The 14770-nt window shown below is 40.8% G+C and overlaps 1 protein-coding gene across 5 annotated transcripts in view; it reads left to right on the top strand.

Annotated features, from left to right (window-relative positions):
* Positions 1–12387, top strand: part of relch (RAB11 binding and LisH domain, coiled-coil and HEAT repeat containing) — a 34683-nt gene extending 22296 nt beyond the window's left edge. For 2 of the 5 annotated variants that reach the window (XM_067578751.1, XM_067578749.1), the window contains 11 exons: positions 524–572; positions 1325–1404; positions 2102–2208; positions 2431–2530; positions 5094–5176; positions 7019–7082; positions 7192–7330; positions 7410–7526; positions 8779–8867; positions 9497–9567; positions 10996–12387. In XM_067578751.1, coding sequence (XP_067434852.1) covers positions 524–572; positions 1325–1404; positions 2102–2208; positions 2431–2530; positions 5094–5176; positions 7019–7082; positions 7192–7330; positions 7410–7526; positions 8779–8867; positions 9497–9567; positions 10996–11116 — 1020 coding nt within the window. In that variant the 3' untranslated portion in view covers positions 11117–12387. Of the gene's footprint in view, positions 1–523; positions 573–1324; positions 1405–2101; positions 2209–2430; positions 2531–4176; positions 4260–5093; positions 5177–7018; positions 7083–7191; positions 7331–7409; positions 7527–8778; positions 8868–9496; positions 9568–10995 lie in introns of those variants that run through there. The other 3 variants (XM_067578750.1, XM_067578748.1, XM_067578752.1) reach the window with 2 other exon arrangements.
* Positions 12388–14770: the final 2383 nt, after the last annotated feature.

Genomic DNA, 14770 nt, shown 5'->3' with positions numbered 1-14770 from the left:
TAGATAGACATGTGTTCTTAGAGTTGGAGTAGTCTCTCTCACTTCAGTTAATCTCAGCCCCACCCCTCCACCCGAATATCCAAACATTTAATCCCTGTTTACAAGTGCACCATATTCCTTTTGCTCCAATTTCAGCCTTTGAAATTTATGTTAAATGTATACATTATGTAGTGCCCTGAAAAAGTCCCACAATAGAACAAAAAATATCACCAAAAGTCTCACAAAGCATTGCTCGACCTTTTGCTCCTGAGATGACAAATATGTAAATTAAGTTTTGCGATACTACGCCCCCACACAGCTGTTGCTACTTTATTCTCAACAGTAGAACACAGAGTGGACTTTGTGTTTATCAGGCGTTAATTGTTGAGTCCAAGAGCAGTGGTTGTAACCACATTTTCTCTCTGTGACCTTGTTAAGGCTCTCATCAAAAACCCATCTGAAGTATTAGATGCTTAAAATAGCACCTTACAGTGAATGTCAAAGGCATTTATAAATAATTTTGTTTATCCTCTTGACCTTTCAGGTTAAACCACAGTTCCAAGAGATTCTCAGACTATCTGAAGAGAATGTTGGTGAGTGCAGATCAAAACTACACAAATATGTGCATGTGTTGCAAGATTTTCTCAGCTCTCTGAAGAGAGTGTTGGAAGGTGGAATTCAGACAAAGACGCTGTTGATGTAAACAAGTTATTTGGAGTCAGTTATGGGTGTTCCCCTCTTTTTTCTTTTCATTCCGGACATGTTTCTGTAGTTATAGGACATGCTTGGTCTCAGCTGGCTGCCAAGTGATTTAGCTTTGGTATTGTGGTCATTTATGAAATGTGTTTAGTGTTGAGGTCCAGTCTGTGTTTAGGTCATTGTGACCTTACAATGCAATCGTCCTATCCAGTAGGTTTTTGTAAAACCGCAATGATTTAATGAATGCGGTTGACACATTGTTGCAGACAGAGTCATGTTATCAAATGCTGAGCACAGTTTGATAAACTGTATCCTGTTATGTTCTATTGTATCTTGTCATATTTTAATTATTGATGAAAACTGATGATAATTCACATGATATTAATAGGATAAACACAGAGTGAGAAGAGTGTGAGTGTAGCATCTTGACTCATAGTTGTGCATAGAGGAAAATGTCAATCTCAGAAAAGGTGAAGATGACAATATGTGTTGCTGCAATTAATCAGCAGCATCGAAAGACTATAATACAATGCAACCGCAAGAAAGAAAGGTCATGGCTTGACACAGCAACATGTTAATGTTTGCAGCTGGATTTTCGATGTAACATTTCTTTTGACCTACTTGGTGTTGTTTTCATCCGTGTCAGATGCCTCAGCAGGGAACGGTATTCTCACCAAAGCCACAGTCCCCATCTATGCGACTGGAGTGCTGACATGTTATAACCAGGTAACTAGTCAAGTGCCTTGTATGATAAGATCTATATCGATAAGTCATTTAAGTTATTTCCTCTGTATAGTTGATTGTTTTTTTTATATACTTAGAAATTACCCTTGTTCTCTCTTGTGTTATAGTATTTATTTATTTACTTATTGGAACCATGAACAGTGTTAAACATAAATGTTACCATTTGATGTACTGTACCAGAGTTAGCTTATAGCTCAGCAGGTCACAATTAAAACATATAACAGCACAATAACAAACAGTACAAAGCAAAAAAAAAAACCCACAAAGGACACATAATAGAAAATACAATGCGACACATTCAGCTAATGTATGCTTGTCAAATTGAAAGCAAGATCATGAGATAAACTGTGAAGTCAGTGGTTACAGAGTTTAGTCAAGTGTGAAACACAAAACACACCAAGCAGCCACATGTTTTTGTTTTTAATGTAGGTTCACAAAATGATGTGACACTTGCAAAACAAAGTGGAGCGCAGGAGCGCTGTGTTAACCTTCAACGCAAAATGTCAATATAAGATATTTAGGACAGCCTGATTACTCACTTGTTTCAACTGCAGCCCGACTGATTTGTAGAAAATAACACACATGTTTACATATTCAAATGCCAGATTTAATTTTTAACCTTTTCACTATATATTCATGTCCGCATGATGTTACTGATGTACACATCCGTCTGTTGCAGGAGGAGGATCGAAAGTTGTTAGTGGGTTTCCTGGAGGATGTTATGACAACGCTGTCCCTGTCTCATGCACCTTTGGACAGCCTAAAGGCCTCCTTTGTGGAGCTCGGGTGAGACACACACACACACACACACACACACACAAATTGACCCCCTTATGGCTTGTGACACAAAAAAATCACCTCTTTTAAAAATATGACTCACTGTATGTTGACAGGTTTGTCGATCACAAAATTGAATCACGATTAGAAAATCAGCTATCAGTCCCCAAAATGCAGACTTTTTTTTTTTTTTGACTTTTTTTTTTTTTTTTTTCCTCTCTCTCTTTTCAGTGCCAACCCAGTGTACCACGAATTGTTGCTGACTGTTCTGTGGTACGGTGTAGTTCATACCTCTGCGCTGGTGCGGTGTACTGCAGCAAGGATGTTTGAGGTACAAAAAAAACACACACACACACACACTCACTCAGACACTGTGTTGACCTAATCACAGATTCTTAGATTTTTTGATCAGACATAATTTACATTAATGCTACCTAAAATGTGCCATTGTTGACAAAATTGTTCTTTTTAAAAATTGTGTTAAGACATAAGAATAAATGACAAAAAGAAATGTTACTTTACTGCAAATTGTTTACCAGTAGAATATAACATGGCTGCACAAATATAGATGAAATAGTAATTAATTTTTTCTATATTTTGATTATTTGTAATTATTTAATCATGGCCTTATTATGAGTTAAACTTGTCTTGTGCAATCATACATAATTTTGCAGTATATTATAGATTCATCATATTAACCTTTTTGCTGTACATGTGCCAGCTCTGCTTGCTATTGCTGCTGTTTAACATGCATTTAATGTTTAGCTGCTCTGTTCTACAAGTGTGAGTAAAGACTCCTAGAACCCCTGTAGCACTAATCAGCGCCCTGGTTCCAACTGTACGACTAGACCCTCCTAGTGTTTACACCAGACATTTCACTGTGCGCTGGTCTCAAAACCGACTACATAAATATCTGCAGCATGTCAGAGAAAGGCCAAAGTCAGCAACCTGAAAGTGTAGTCAAAAGAGTTCAAGGTCTGATCCTTTTCAGTGTTGTTGGAAAGTGTAATTGAATCAGAAATGTTTTCTCATGAACGTTTTTTTTTTCGTTTTTTCAGTTTTTCAGGTCTTGTGGAAATATAATACTAACAGTGTTTTTAAAGGGAGACTGCCATTTCCCTGTTTTCTCCCTATTTTGTTCCACTGATTGCATCCCCTTTTAAACCAGTTTCCCAAGGTAAAATTCCTGGCCTAAGCCATGGGAAACAACCACAATAAATCACACCTCCCTGTCCTTTGAGATCTGTGAACACGTTCAAGTCAAACGTTGAGATGAGAATATATGTGTAACAGTGGAACCAGGCCTATGAATGACCTAAACTTTGGGGGAGGAGGAGTGGTAGGCTGTATCCATGTTTCCCCCCTGTTCCTTTACTGTGAAGTACTTTCCCCACACACCTCACTGTCACCATTCCATAGTGTTTAGCTGTCCACCATTGTCAAAACTGTGGGTTTAAATGTGGTCTTCTACCACAGTTCCCAGATCAGATTAGCATACTATCAGTTATTTTATTGATTTTTAAAGTGGATGAAATCATAATCTGACCTGGAGTCTGTGGAAAGAGCCCACAGCTTTATGCTCACCTTACTGTAACGGTATTTGTGCAGTTTTTAGCATTGTTGGCTTTGCCATTTCTTCTGCATACCTGCGTGTGCATGTGTGTGTGTGTGTGTGCGTGTGTGTGTGTATGTGTGTTATGTGTGTGCGTGAATGTGTGTGTACACACGCTTGATACATGCAGTGCCGTTCCGTGCCTTGCAGCTATAGTTCTTGTCATTGTATATCACTTTCTTCCTATCTTTTTTTGTGTTTGTTTTTTTTCTTTTTCCCTCCCCTTTCTGTTTTGCTTTTTTTTTTTTTCCTTTCTTTCTTTCTTTCTTTCTTTTCTCTCTATCTATTGGCGGTGTTGCTCGCTCTTGTCCCAATGCCCCGCCCACCTCTGTGACATCACGGCTGGCTCTGTCCAATCCGATCAGCTGCTGGTGAAGGGGGTGAATGAGACGCTGGTAGCTCAGAGAGTGGTGCCGGCTCTCATCACACTGTCTTCCGACCCCGAAATGTAAGTGGAACACCAACAATAAACTGCGCCGCGTCTCTCTCCCCCCTTCTCTTTGCCGCCTGAGAACTATCACACTGGAACAAGTCTGTGACTGCCAGGAGCAAATTCAACGTAACTCTAAAATAATGTATAATAATATCGTGATAATGATTTAATTTTACAATTTTATGTTCTTCAGGTTCTCCGGCTAAATTTCTAAGATTGCTTTATGCTTCATTTTGTTCTCTGCCTTTATTACAGTCATAACCAAAAGGCTTAGTCGTCAGTGGTTGTGTGGAAGTTGCTCCTGTATAGGATCTGGCTTGGCCGTGAGGTGGTTCATCAGCGTAACCACTGTTAACACTAACAATATGCATGTCTGCATCATCAATCTGCAACAATAATTCATGCCAGCTCTCGTCGCCTCATCATCAGTCTGCAACACTAACCGTTATTCACTCATGTTGCGTCTTCTGCCAAATCTGTGCGTGCACATTGCCTGCATGCGGCAATAACACAACCCCCAGCATGCTCATCCGTAACCCGTCCCCCTCCTCCTCTTCCTCCCCACCCCACTCCGTTGAAGCAGGGCCCCTCCTCCTCCTCCTCCTCCTCCTCACCAACCCGTCAACCAGCGGTTGGTTTTCACCCCGACTTTCTCCGTTTTTCCTGTCACTCTATTTTTTTCCTCTCTCTCTCTCTCTTCTACATCATCCCCCCCTCTCTCTATCTTTCTGTCTTTTCCTCGATCTTTCTCCTCTCTCTTTCCCGCTCTCCTCCTGTCTCTTGTCTGTCTATACCTCCTCCCACCCTGCCTCTCCCTCTCTCTCATCCTGCTGTGTGGTGGGTTTGCAGTTGGTTCTCCGAGGCATGAGTGAAGCATTAGTAGATCGCCGGGCGGCTCCGGCCCTTATAACTCTGTGCAGTGGGCCTGAATTGTGAGTCAATCAACACAAGAAAACCTTTTCTGTGAACATTGTCATTTTGTGGGCTGCATCCTTACAGTGTCCAGCAGCGTCTTTTTAAAAATCTACCTCACTGAGCTAGAATGGGTATTAAAAAAATCCTGTGTGAATATCTAGCTGATGTGGCAGCTTCCTCAACAACCACAAAAATCCAGTGGAAGGGGAAGTAAGAGCCTGTAGTCATTCGTGTCTCTTCCTGTATCCTGTCTTCAATATCCACTCATCTGGAGCTAGTGAGCCATAATGATTGGCTAAACATTTGAAATTGGATGAGTACTTAAATCTTTCCTCGTGTCACACATTTTATGCTTTTCATTGCAGTGTGAACAGGGGACAGACTTGTAGCCATGCTTTGACAGTTATTCAGAGAAAACCTCTTTGATCTGCTAGTGTATATCCAGCCCTCATGTCTGTTGTAAGACAAGATGATGAAAGTAGCAGCAACACTGTTGGAATGCAGCCCTTTTCACCTCATCAGTCTCTGTATTGAAATACACATGCTAATGGGCACACACTTGTAGACTCAACTTATATTGATTTTTAAATCTTAACATGTGTTCTGGGGGGAAGAGGAGGGGGGGGGGGGGGTTGCCTTGATTAATTTTAGCATGAGGACCACAATCTGTGGAGTAAGAATGAATGCTTAGAGTTAGAATGAGAAATTGATTTTTAATCTCCAAATTCCAAGATGGCCCATGTGTATCTTTCGATCTTTCCTGCTCCTACTGACAGTGGAATGATTATCTAACATCACCCATTAACCTTGCTTACCGCAGTTCATACCAGTCAGATATTTCTAATACGCATCATCGTGTTTTGCATTATTTTTTGATTTGCTGTGCCTTGACGATCATGAATTTGAAAAGTAAATGATCCCTTTGAAGAGTAAGTAATCTCTTTTATTTTGGGGGATTGTCAAGAGTTATACAGTACTCAACTGTTAATGAAGTTATAAAGTAGAAAAAAAGGCAGACAGATATATATCTTGGTCAAATATCTATTGCAAATTTTTGCTATTTTTGCTTGTCATCATGGAATCAGATACTAGGACAATAAATACCGAGCCTACCAGTTAAAAAGCAAAGTCAACTCTCACAGTCTTCCCAACTTGCGGCTGTTGGCAAATATAATTGAACTTGTCATTTTATGCAGCTGGCATCTATATTTTCTTTGAATTTCACAGCCTCTGGTCATGTAATAATGTTAGTTTGGCCTGACCAAGACCTGTAGTTGGTCGAAATGTCTTTAATAAAATCAAAAGGAGCTGTGTCTGCAGTGTGTAGGTGCTCTCTTTGTATTGTAAATTTATGGAATAATTTAAGCAAGTCAGAGCTTAAACTTGGCAGCACAATACACGTGTTTCAGTCATTACTGTGGTTACTGCCATGTCATCACTATGTAATCACTGTTTGGACAAAACCTTGAACAATGTGTTAACCTAAGTAGACCTATTTCATTGCGGTTTCGGTATAACTGCTTACTGGGAACTTGATGTGCCATTATAATCGAGAGTTTGCGTAAAATGCATAGCTTCAATCAATATTTAAAACAGTTACCAGCATTATTAAAAAAAAAACATCTGAAAATGATATCAGAAAACCTGATGAGTACCTCCCTAACGATGTCTTAACATGAGGCCATCTGGTGATTCAAACATGTAGAAATGAACCTGATAAATTTTTACAGAGAATATTTGACTCATTCGGATTCTTTGCCAAAGACGCACTCATGGAGAAACTAGTAAAAAAAACAACAAAAAAAGACACAGTGGCTATGAATGGTGAAACCATTATCTTGCTTTCCTGCTGTTTTTAGCTCTGTGAGGATATCCACTATTCCTGCCTTCGGTACCATCATGGAGACTGTCACACAAAAAGAGGTAGGAAACTACATGTCAGACCGTTCACATGACTCATGTGTTTTAATCAAATAATCTAAAAATACGTTTTTAACTACTGTCAAATGTCTGTGCATGTGTGTGTGTGTAGCTGCTGGAGCGTGTCAAAATGCAGCTGGCATCCTTCCTGGAAGACCCTCAGTATCAAGATCAGCACTCCTTACACATGGAGATCATCAGGACGTTTGGAAGGGTCGGACCTAATGCTGAGCCCCGCTTTAGAGATGAGTGTATGTAGAAGACAGACATTTATTTTTTTTTTAATCTCCGCAATAAAACCATGTCTAAACTCTTTAATTTTTTCTCCAGTCGTGCTGCCACATCTTCACAAGCTGGCTCTGGCTAACAACAGCCAGGCGACGGAGAGTAAGAGGATTGATATCGCCACCCAGCTGTTCGAGGCCTACAGCGCCCTCTCCTGCTGCTGTATCCTTCTATAGGTTATGATTAATAAGGTCCATAGGAATTAGCATACAGGATATTAATCAGCCTGGATTTCCTTTTAATGGGAGGACTGTTATTTGTTGTCCATATACTGGTAGCAGTTTGACCTTATGGAGAGGTCAGCTCACTCATGCTTTTTGTATCTGCTGCATGTATTTCCAAATGATTTACCAGAAATCAACATCAAGGGTTGGCTAGGGTTCATGGTTAGCTGTCATAACTGTGAGTCAAAGGGAAGGCTGTTAAAATAACTGTTCAGACGCTAGCTGCACGGGTCAGATGTGCTCCTGATCATGCCTGTGTATCTGTATGGTGTGTATCAGCGTGGCCCCGGTGCCTGAGTGTGTGTGGTTCAGTGTGTGTGTTGGCAGAGTTTGTCTGTCATTTGGCAGGAGGAGAAAGGGAAAATAAGCTGCCTCCATTTCGGGGCTAGAAGTAATTACAGGGTTGGTTAAGCAAAGGAAAGGATGAGAAAGAAAGAGAGAGAGCGGAGGAAAGGAACTGAACATCAACGTCAATCCTTGGTTACAGTTCCCAGGATGGATCTCACGTTTACATTACCTCTGCCTTCTTTCTCCTCTTACTATTTCTCCTTTCTCACACTTTTTCCTCTCTCTACTCCATCTCTCATCTGCTACCCCACCCACTTCCAACACACACACACGCACACACACACACACACACACACACACGGAGGACAGCTGGTCTGAGGTTCATTTCTGTGGATCTTTGTCAGGCTGTGATTTCACAGTGCAGCAGTATCCAGGAGGTATAGCCCTAACCTCAGAGGCTTTACCTCCCAGTGCACTCTTTTCTCTTGTAATCAGTGCGACAAGCTCTGAAATTGTACATTCCCATATCTAAAAATATAGATGCGTTCGCTCTGTGTCCCGTACAGCTTCACTGGCTGTGACAGGTGGCAGAACACATGCAGTCCTAGTTGAAGGAAGAGCGTTGAGCTGGAAAGTTTGTGTCAACCTCCTATGGTGGAGTTTGCCATATAGCAATACAGGGACTTTAATGATTTTAAAATGAAAATGAATACATGTCAGGAATCATAAAATAAGTTTTTAAAATTAACTCCACATTTCACTTTCTGAAACCTGCATGCTAGCCTGGATGGTGACGAGTAAACGTCTTTTCTCGCTGCGTGCATTCAGTAATGTGTTCATTTGTGATGCTGCAAGGTGCTTTAGTTCGAGAGGTTTTCATCCAACCTTGACTTCCTGCACAGTCATTTCCGAGGAGGTGATGGTCAACCACTTCCTACCTGGCCTCAGGTGTCTCCGGGCCGACATGGAGCAACTCTCACCGGAGCATGAGGTCAGCAGACGCAGACATGCGTCCACGCTCGACGCGTACACAGGGGGAATTTCATGCATATATTCAGACGCTGATGATATCAACAGACGGGCAAACTCACTCACTCACTCACTCACTCACATAGTACAGTATCTCACCAGCGTTCTTCGGCCAGACTGTCTCCTTTTTTGCGTCTCTAACTCCTAGGGGATCTCACATAGTAATAGCAAAGACAGACAGTCTGACTCTTTACCTCATTCTCAGACACACTCATACACACACCTCTACTTGATTTATTTGCGTCTCAGAATCTATTTCATGTGAGCAGTTTCCCGAGGTGACTAACGATCAGCTGACTGTTTTCCTCTCTGCAAATCCATTCTGTCTGTTAAGTCAACATACTTCATTCAAATACGAGAATTCTTTTTCCAAACTGAGTGAACCGTCTCATTCAGGAGTTGACATGCATTAACACATACAAATACTGCCCTTATTTTGTCATGTCGGGACTGAGCTAGGCTAACCTCACGTGCTTTGTACCAATCCTGTAGTTAAAGACAGTCATATAAGTGTCATACAAACAGCATTGAATTTTGTGCTTTGTGAGGCTAATGTTTCAGCTAAATCTGTCTCTTTCTTTCCCTCTGCAGGTGATTCTGAGTTCTATGATCAAAGAGTGCGAGATCAAGGTGGAAAACAGAGGAATCGCAGATGCACAAGGGTGAGAACAAACACACGGTCCCATTCCCACCATCACAGCTTCTGAAATGATTTGCAAAGCATTGTTTTTTGTTGTTTTTTTTTATTGCATGGGAGGCAGTGACAGGAACAAGTGATGGCTTGAAAGTGGTAGTTAAGAAGAAAAAAAGAATCAAGATGGGGGGAAGAAGTTGTCCTACTGTGAGGAGAGGGGTCATTTTAACAGTACTGGGAGTGGGCCTATATTGTGGCTTTATTCCCCGGAGGAGAGGAGAATGTAGGAGTATTGTAACCGCGCTCATTATGTGGGTATCTTCACAGAAAAAGAGAGAGCAGAAAAATGAGAGGAGTTGTTTTGGTAAAGCTAAGAGAGCTGGAACACCAGCCACACTGTGGGTGTCTTTTTAGAAGATGTTTCTCTCATCTTGTTAACATGTGTTTGGGGTTCATTAAAAAAGAGATGTAAGTGTGTGTGTGTATGTGTGTGTGTGTGTGTGTTTCCGCATTTGTGTGTGCACATAAGCTCAGATTGTGGGTGTGTTCCCCAAAACCCTCCATTAAACTCTCGAGGTTAAAATCTCTGTGTTTGTGCCGAGAGATTTTTTTGTTCCTCTTTCATTTTGGTCTGTCAAGTCTTTCCTCAGCTTCTCTCACTATAATGGATGAGTTGGATCTTTATTTTTATAGCGTGTATCTTTTAAGAAGTTTTGACCTTGAGGAATGTAGATTTTTTTTCCCCCCAAAGTTTCAAGCCTCATTTAATTGGTTAATGAAATATTACCCAAACCCTGATATTTTTTGCTCAACATCAACTTAACGACCTTTTGAACTTGCGTCACATAACTTGTGCTCCAGTCTTTTAAATCTCACTTTTTAATGCTCATTCACATCTCTTCAGAACGGTTTCCTCCCTCCCTTCCGTCTCCTTCGTGCCATTAAACATTCTTCTAACAAATTCCTCAGCGGCTCTCGCACGCTAGAAATGATCTAGGAGACATGTGATCATGCACACGGAGTCTGAACTCCCGAAAATTCATTGATTTTAGATTGCCGCCTGCGCTGAGACATGTTGTTTGTCCTTCTGTTGAGCAATACAGCAGCTTGGCAGAAGGCAGTAACGGCTCCGTTGTCTCAGTCTGACTCCTCGCTATCTCAAAAGAGGAACTGATGGAGCCGTTAGACTGTAAAAATCAGGAGGGCAAACAGCATTTCCCTTCTGAAGTGGAGTAAAGGCTGTCTGAAGCTTGTCAACAGATAATGGGTGATAAGAAGTGGGCGACAGAGAGATTGTTGGCTAAAATAACCTAAATCTTAATATATTCCCCCTTATTTAGGATCTTTTTTCATACTATGGTGCTTTTATTTATGGCTGTCCTTCACTCCGTAGATGTTAACCTTGTTGCTTCTTTAAATTCAGCCTGTTTTTGTCGTGTTTTTTTTTTTTCTATAGATCCATGTCCATTGCATCCAGTTTGGTGGGTGAGGATGCCAAGACCAAGTTCCTGAGCAAGATGGGTCAGCTAACCACCTCGGGCGCCATGCTGGCCAACGTCTTCCAGAGAAAGAAGTGATGCTGCAACACACTGACTTGATCGACCGCTGTACATCTACAGTAACTGACGACCCCGCGCCGCCTTTGGGAGCATTTCATTTTTACTGGAAAAAGCATTGATTCAGCTTAACATAGATGAAAATCGAGTGTATTGTTAATTCATGTTAAAGAGATGAAGGTTTGCTGACAGTTTTGTCATGACTTGATATCAAACATCCAATACAGCGGGACCACCTGCTATTTAAAGAGCAGCAATGTTTTTTGCAGTGAAAGCTGAGGTTTTCCACTCTGCTCATATCCTCTCCTTAATTCTTAATCGTGACGAAAGCCTCGTCGAGGACTAGGGATTTGCTTTTATGAATCAGTGTCGTTAACGTTTCATTTCAGAAAGAGGAGAGAGAGCAAGAGGAAGAAACCGAACAGTATTGAGATTCACCCAAAGTGATTTAAAAGGGACGCGTTTCCTGGACATTTCTGGACTTCAAAGTTTCACCGAATTTCATTTAATTTTAAGTGCAAAACACGTTTGAGAGAAGAGCTTCACTCGTGTCTTGGAAAGAAAACTCTGAGCACGGCCTGCTGGATTTCATTTAGGATTTTTAATGGGCGTCATTTTGGAGCAAAGGGTTCTAGGAAAGTTTGCATTAACTTGCATGTCTGAGTGAAATTATACTGAAGGTTTGAACCACAAAACAGCTCTCAGAATGCCTCTGTACAGTGTGTCTGTATGGCTCAGAAGTATCGCCTACTTGAAGCTATAAAAAAAAAAAATGTCTTGCCTTTATTTCTTCAAGGTCTGTCTGGTTTCTGTTTTGATAGCTTCTATTTTATAACTTATTTATGTCTTAATGAAGAAGAAACATACTTTATTCCAACTTCCAAAGAAATTTGCACTTCACTTTACTATTTGTTTGTTTTTGTTTTAATTCAGTCTTATACACATTGAACATTATCACTACTGTTTATGAATTTCTTTTTTGTTTATTCATTTTGGCAATGTGAAGTTGAAGAGAACACTGATCATAATTATTCCCTCTCTTGTCCGTTGCATCTTGTCTCTCTGTGTTGCAGTGTCTCTGATAATTGTACTGTTTTTTTAATTTCTAAAGTGGGTATTTGGTTCTCGTTTTGTTTTTTTTGTTTTTTTTGGATATGCTCTAAGACAAACAGTAAATAACTGTATCATACACTGAACTGAAGAGGATGGTACTCATTATGTATATTTGAATTTGGTGTCATGGTGTAATAAAAGATGGAGATCAGTTGTGTAATTAAATGTACTTCTCTGGACGCCTCATTGAACGTTTCTTGGTGTATGTGTATGCGATGAATGGAAAGCATCCAGTGTTCTGATTATGGTTAAGTGTCGACAGGTGTTGAAGGTAGTAAAACAAAGTCATTTCACAGACAAACACATGCCTCTGCTGTCCCTGCCCCTCACGTCCAAGTCTTTGATGTGAGCTATTGTCTGCTTAACACAACAAACCAAAGTCCATGGTATGGGACATTCCCAACAACTTACCCCAAATAAATCTAGAAATAAAAGCTCAGATGTGTCATCAACATTACACTGTCTCTCAATCGATTTAAATCATCAAAACGAGACAAGGATTCTCTGCCAAAGAAGTTAGATTTTAACAGCACAATCTATCTTTTAGTGACAAGAAAAAGCAAGTAAATAAACAGAAAATGTGGTTAAAACTTCAGTATTATCACATTTTGCACAGTTCTGATTGACCTGTAGTGGAATCTAGTACATTGATTTGTGTTTAAAATAGAAATAGGTTAAGCAGGCCTATGGAGTCATGCTCATTTTATGGTTGAACATTACATGAGTTAACTAACACCCTTGATAAAGAACATAATTTGCATATTCAGGCTAATATTCAACCATCATCACTGATAACTCTGCAGGTGGACAAACAATTGATACGCAGCAGGGGCGTAACTGGGTGGCATGGCAGCATTGTGTGTGTGTGTTTGTGTCTTGTTTCTTTGTGGGTGTGCCTGCGTGGGTCCGTGTGTGTGTAGATATGTGTGCAGAGCCACATGCCTCGTACGTAGTGGATACTCGTTCTTTGTGTCCAAACAGCCCTCTGCTATCCAAGCCTGTGTGTGGCCATGCAAATATGTGTACCTGCATGCACATCTGCATGTGTGATCCAGTATTTTCTGTGTGTTTATTTGCATGTGTGTGTTCGAGAACGCTCGTTTGGCTTTTTATTAGTGTAGAAATGGCGTCAGCCGGCAGCTCTTACTCACAAGAGGGACTTGGGTGACTCACAGATCACATCTGTTTCCAAAGAAAGCAGAAGCAATGCAGATCCAATCCTAAAACCACCGGAACATGGTGGCTAAGATTTAATGTTATTATTCCACTCCGTTCTGCGTGTATGCGAGGGCCAAGTGCATGTTTTTCTACCCTGTGTCTTTTTCAGTGTGTTCAAGAGAGACGGTGCCTAACCCTCGAAGCTTCCTTCCAAAATTATAGTACCACAACAGACTGTGGCTGTTTTCTTCTGTGGAATGAGTGTGTCTTACATTAATGGGAACCATTCAGCAGGCCTATATCCTGTGTATGTGTGCATTTTTGTGTATATGAGCTGTTTGGAGTATTCTTCCTTCGTGAACTTTGACTTGTAAGTGATGCTAAGCAGCACGACCCACATGATTACAGAGGTACGCGGTCTTTGCTCGGAACCAGGTTATTTGAAGTGTGATGCTTGTAAACCAGCGTGGTGTCCGCCTGCAGTAGATTTACATTTTTATACATCAAAACAAGCTGCATCATAACTTCTGTGTTTGAAGTGGGGGTCTAACAGGGATGTCTTTATGTGTGCACTTTAGTTTGGTTGTTAGGGAGTGACCTTGGTGTGAATATTCAGAGTCAAGCTGAGGTTTCTGATTGCTACAGTAAAAGAGTCCAATCTGACTCTTTAATTGCTACTGTGCAAGCAGCAGAGGCCCCACCACAAAACAGCTTCTCTCAGCATGTTTTTACGGGAAGAAGGGGAGAGGGAGGACAAAACCCATTACCTTCACTGGCTCAGCTTAAAATCCTTGTTTTACTTCCTCTTTCCCCTCTGTTAAACAGCTTATTAAGAGTCTTGTATTTATCCACTTCCATTCATTGTGGTGATGATCAGAGGATGAGTTGAATCTCGGTCATACATTGTTATGCATTTGCAGGATAATTTGTATGCTCATGTTTCTGAAAACATCTGGAATGTCATTACTTCAGAAACTGTAACAATGTGTGCTCACCACTAAAACAAATATCTGAATAATTGTTTTAAAGTAGATGTGTTTATCTCTTTTCAAGGATCAAATTTCTTTGCATCTTTTTTTCCCTCTTCGCCTCTCTTGTGCCGAAACACCCCTTAGCCTTATCCATTCCCATGCAATTTAATATTTGCATAACTGTCACCTTGAAGAGAACATATTCTCCACTCTGTCAAACCTTCCCTCTCTTGGCTCGCCAGAGTAGGCTGGGCCCAATCTTTCATGCAAATTCAGAGGGACATATAACCAGTGTTTTGTTTTTTTTTTCTCACACCCTTCCCTAAGAGCAGAGAACAACTATTTCCTGGAGGCAGTCACTAATGCTTTTAGATAAATGACTTCTGTAGACTGTAGATATGGTCATGGCTGTTCCAGCAGAACCCACGCTCCA

Source organism: Thunnus thynnus, chromosome 21, assembly GCF_963924715.1.
Source record: "Thunnus thynnus chromosome 21, fThuThy2.1, whole genome shotgun sequence".
NCBI classification, from domain to species: Eukaryota; Metazoa; Chordata; class Actinopteri; order Scombriformes; family Scombridae; genus Thunnus; species Thunnus thynnus.
The sequence above is the reverse complement of the archived record's forward strand: the minus strand, read 5'-3'. Positions and strand labels throughout refer to the sequence as shown.